The sequence below is a fragment of the Apiospora aurea genome (genome assembly GCF_038362705.1).
Source record: "Apiospora aurea strain CBS 24483 chromosome Unknown utg000007l_segment0_segment0, whole genome shotgun sequence".
Classification (NCBI taxonomy): domain Eukaryota; kingdom Fungi; phylum Ascomycota; class Sordariomycetes; order Amphisphaeriales; family Apiosporaceae; genus Apiospora; species Apiospora aurea.
The window spans coordinates 1,051,058-1,055,597 of record NW_027117394.1 but is presented as its reverse complement, the minus strand read 5'-3'; the positions used below and the strand labels follow the sequence as shown (position 1 = coordinate 1,055,597).

At 44.2% G+C, this 4,540-nt stretch overlaps 1 protein-coding gene across 1 annotated transcript; it reads right to left on the bottom strand.

The window, feature by feature from the left end:
• Nucleotides 1–1,772: 1,772 nt before the first annotated feature.
• On the bottom strand, nt 1,773–2,783 carry PG986_010608 (uncharacterized protein; the record flags this gene model as incomplete). Its single annotated transcript, XM_066846830.1, has 1 exon — nt 1,773–2,783. The coding sequence occupies one exon, from the start codon at nt 2,781–2,783 to the stop codon at nt 1,773–1,775; it is 1,011 nt and encodes a 336-aa protein (XP_066696321.1).
• Nucleotides 2,784–4,540: the final 1,757 nt, after the last annotated feature.

Below are 4,540 nucleotides of genomic sequence, written 5' to 3'. Positions count from 1 at the left end.
AGGTAATGTCTCCAGTGCTTGAACGATGATACAATTGCAAGCATCTCCTGATCAGGCGTACTGTAGTTCAGTTCTGCCCCGGAAAACTTCTTCGAATAGAAGGCGATAGGGTGCCAATAACCCTTCGAACCCTTCTGGGATAGAGTTCCGCTCATAGCAAACTGAGAGGCGTCTGTTTCCAATCGTATTTGCTTCTCGGGGTCGAAATGCAACAGGAGTGGTGCTTCCTGGAACGCCTGTTTCAACTGCACGAACGCGTGCCTTGAAGGGGCGTCCAGAACCAATCGCCCTGGTTTCTGTCCAGTTTCGCTGCCCTTTAGTAGTCGTGTTAAAGGGGCAGCGATACGGGAATACCCTTCTATGAAGCGCCGATAAAAATTACAAAACCCCAAGAATACTTGAATGTCATGAACGGACTCTGGCTCCGGCCACTCTCGTATCGTGTCTATTCGGGCTGTATCCATGGATATACCTTTCGTAGAAATGTAATATCCTAGGAAGTCCAATCCTTCTTGGAAGAATAGACACTTAGAGGTTTTAGCGTATAGGTCCGCTTGCAAGAGCCTTTCCACCACCATTCGGAGGTGTTTCACGTGTGTTTCCTCATCCGGCGAATATATCAATATATCGTCAAGGTAAACCACACACACTGTGTCCACTAGATTTCCCAAAACTTTGGTAATATAGTGTTGAAACGTGGCAGGGGCATTGGTCAGCCCCATGGCCATTACGAGGAACTCGTAGTGACCATATCGGGTTCGGAACGCTGTTTTCCATTCGTCTCCTTCCTTGATTCGGATACGGTAGTACGCATCCTTCAGGTCAATCTTAGAGAAGACCTTTGACCCAGAGACTCTGTCTAACAGCTCCGAAATGAGGGGGAGAGTGTACCGATTCTTGACCGTAACCTTGTTCAAGCCCCCTGTAGTCCACGACCATTCGTATTGAGCCATCTTTCTTTGGCACGAAGAATATTGGTGCTCCTGCAGGGCTTTGGGACTCTCGAATCTTCCCCTCAGCCTTCATCGTATCAATAAACTCTTTTAACACTTGCAGTTCCTTGTAGGAAAGAGGGTATATTGATCGATGTGGGGGTTGAGCGTTAGGGATAAGGTCAATCGTATGTTCGGTAGTGTTGGATGGGAGAATAGAACAGTTCTCTGTATTAAAGAATGCCTGGAATTCATGAAGACACGGTGGTATGGGGCTTCCCTGGACTTCAGGCGCCTTTCCTGTTAGGTTCGGTACCATCTCCTGAGTGGGAATTATTGCAAAACACGGCGCACCCTCTTGTGCCATGCGTTCAAGCGAACGGGGTTTGACCACTTGAACCTTGGTGGAGTCTAGAGCGAACCACCACTGATCCATCCCCGAATGTATGATGATATTCATTTCTTGAATCATTCCAAAAGATAACAATAAAGGAGCTCCGTCTTTCCTAAAATCTCGGTCGATCGCAACACATGGCTTGCGAAAGTGACGGGTAGTGCCCCGTGAATCGGTGATATCAAAATCAACCCAATATACGCCGTATGTAGGAACTCCTAGGCCATTAACGGATGTAATAGGGACTGACTGAAAAGGAGCTTGTTGTAGTTTTGATTTTAACGCAAAAGTGTAACTAATGAGATTGACGCCCGAACAAGTATCCAAATCAGCATGAGTAACAATAAGAACGGACTTAGGAGATGAAGAATAAATGGAGACAGATGTACGAAAAGTCCTAGAAACCTCAACGAAAGACAAAGGCGATGATGAGGTCGCTCCATCCACTAGGACTTCCTGCCTTTTCCCACTGTGCGTTGAACTGGCGCAGGTTCCGTGCAACTATTGGCGTAGTGGCCTTTCTTCTGACACCGGTAACAAGTGATATCAGAGAGATCCGGTGGGTTCTCGGAGGGCTTTCGTCCTCCCCGCGGCCGTCTCTCGCCCGACTTCTTGTTCTCCCTACTCTTTCGATCTCCGCGATGTCGGAGATCCTGGTCCTTTCTTCGTTTGTGGTGTCGTCCTGCGTCGTGGGTGTCGGTATCGTCGCGTCGTCTCTTCGATGTGTAGTCGTAGGGTTTTCCGAGTGGTTTTCCTTCTCGTTGGGCCCTCGGAAGTATCTCCCATCGTCGGGTAGCAAGGTCAACCATATCGTTTCGGCGTTCAGGCAGCTGGTCGCAATGGCTCATGATCTCTTCTCGCAAGGGTTCTAACAACTTCCCATAGAAAAACATGGCCTGTTGTTTGTCGGTTCGTCTATCTGTCTGGGCCTCTAAGGAGGCTAGGTACTGATGGAATTGAGCGGGGTCCTGTCCCGGTCGCTGTTGTGCACGTTCCAATTGGGCGGCAACCATAGCTTCTTCGTTTGCCGCTTTGCGTATTACGGACTTCGTCCACTTCCGGTACGTTTCCCAGTCCTTTTGGAGGAGATTCGCCTCCTCTTCGGAGCCGAAACTCTTCTTCAAGCGGTACTGTTGTTTGATATCATGGTCCATCTGACTGCACGCATATAGTATCTTTGCTCGCGCGCTTCGGAAGTGTTTCCTGGAGCTGTCGAAGATCATTCCTAGCTCTTCCATCCAGCTGTCCCACTTGGCGCGGGTGAAACGTGCGCTAAGCTTATCGTGGTTAAACTTGATGAATTTGACGAGGTCTAAGTCGTCGTCGGTGGACTTTGATTGGTCCTCGGAAGAGCTTGGACTTGGCGTGGCATTCCGAGGAGGGGGCGATGTATCCTCGCCAGAGCTCGACGGGTCCTCCTCTGGGTTTCCCGGGGGGTTTCCTGTGTACTTGGCCATCGGTTTTCCCACGTTCTGCGGGTCGTGATGCCTTCGGTGCGGGTGCAGCACTAACTGATTCCAGTTGCTCGATTCGCCTTAGCAAGGCTTCGATGACCTCCGTCTGATTGTTAATCGCTTGTGTATCGCCACGGTCTTGTGTTGCTGTTTGGCTTTTGCTGGACTCTGGAGCGGCTGGATCGGTGGATTCTTCCCTGGAATCCTCTCCATGGGGTTTCGATGGGGCTTCGTTCTCTTTTCGTTGTGGATCTGGTGCTGGCTCCGAAGCCGCTTCGCGCTCCATTACGGATTGCTTTCCTCTTCTCTTTGCCGACAACTTGGCTTGGGACGACATCTTCGATAGGTAGACTATTGGTAGAAGCGTAAGAATTGTAAGGGTTCACAGCGTAGTCTAGGTATCGAATCTATCGTCAGGTAGGTGTTCAGGACAAAGCTTACGCTTGTCCTCCTTCAATTAAGAGGGGCAGCTATCGGCACTATATAGGCCCCAAAGGGGGCCTGTAAGCCCCCTCGATTCCAGGCCTAATTAGGCACTGTGACAAAAACGTCGTAGAGCCGGGCGTACTTCTCGGGCAGGGCTAATCGGTAAATAAGGGTTCTAATACGTTTTAAAACTTTAAAAGGTCCGACGAATTTAAGGGTTAGTTTCCGGTTTTAAATTTTTAGGTTTTTAATAAATAAGCCTACTATTTAACTTACGCTTAAAGTTAACGGCTTATAATAAGAGTTATAATACTTTATTTATTTTTCGGTTACTTTTCGCTATTTCTTTTTATTTCCGCCCGTAGCTCCTATAGTTTTAATAGCCGGTTTTTTATCGTAAAGGCTCCTCTCGAGAGGGAGTCGTCCTTAATAAATATTCGGAAATCCGGCTGGTAACCGTAAATTACCTCGAAAGGGGAGAGGTTTATCGATAAATTAACGGCTAAATTAATTACGAAAAAAATAATATATAATAAGTTCGGTTATAATTTTAATTATTCCGTTACGTAATAGCGTAAATAAGTTTTAATAATTTAGTTTATACGCTTTATTTATCCGTCGATTTATAAATAAAACGTTATTAAATACTTTAATTTTACATTACTCTTATAGTTTAACTCGGACTAAAAAGCGTTAATAAAAATAACTCCTCGGTTTAAAAGCAGCCTTTTTAAATTCCTAAATTAATACTTTATTTTTTCGTAAAAAAAATTAGGCTAGCTTTACAGCGTTAATAAAAATTACTATTAAGAAAAAAAGAATAGTTTAATATATCGGTTTACTATTATAAGAATAACGTTAACCGTTTCTTTATAATAAAAAAACTCCGGTAAGTTAATAATAAAATTTATACTATACTTTTTTTAAAGCGATTTAATTACGATAACAATACGAGTTTACCGTAAAATCGATAGTATTTCGCTTTCGAACTAAAGTATACCGAATAGCTTTTTATGTATTCCGCTACGTCGCTTCGTAGCTCGGGCTAATAAAACTTTCTTTTTAAAAGCTATATTATTCGGTCGCGCCCGAAATAACTATTAAATAAGTCGTTATAATAAACTTATAATAATTACGCCCGTAGCGCTATTTATTTTAATATATAAACCTTTTTTAAAAAATATATTAAACTTTTTTTATAATTAACTAATCGCGGTTTAAATTAACCTCGGCCGCGAATTACGCTCTACTTTTTTAATAGGCTTCGTTTCGTTCTTAAGCTCGTATAATAAAACTCTTTAAATCTATACTAATTTAGTTTATTAAAAAGTTTT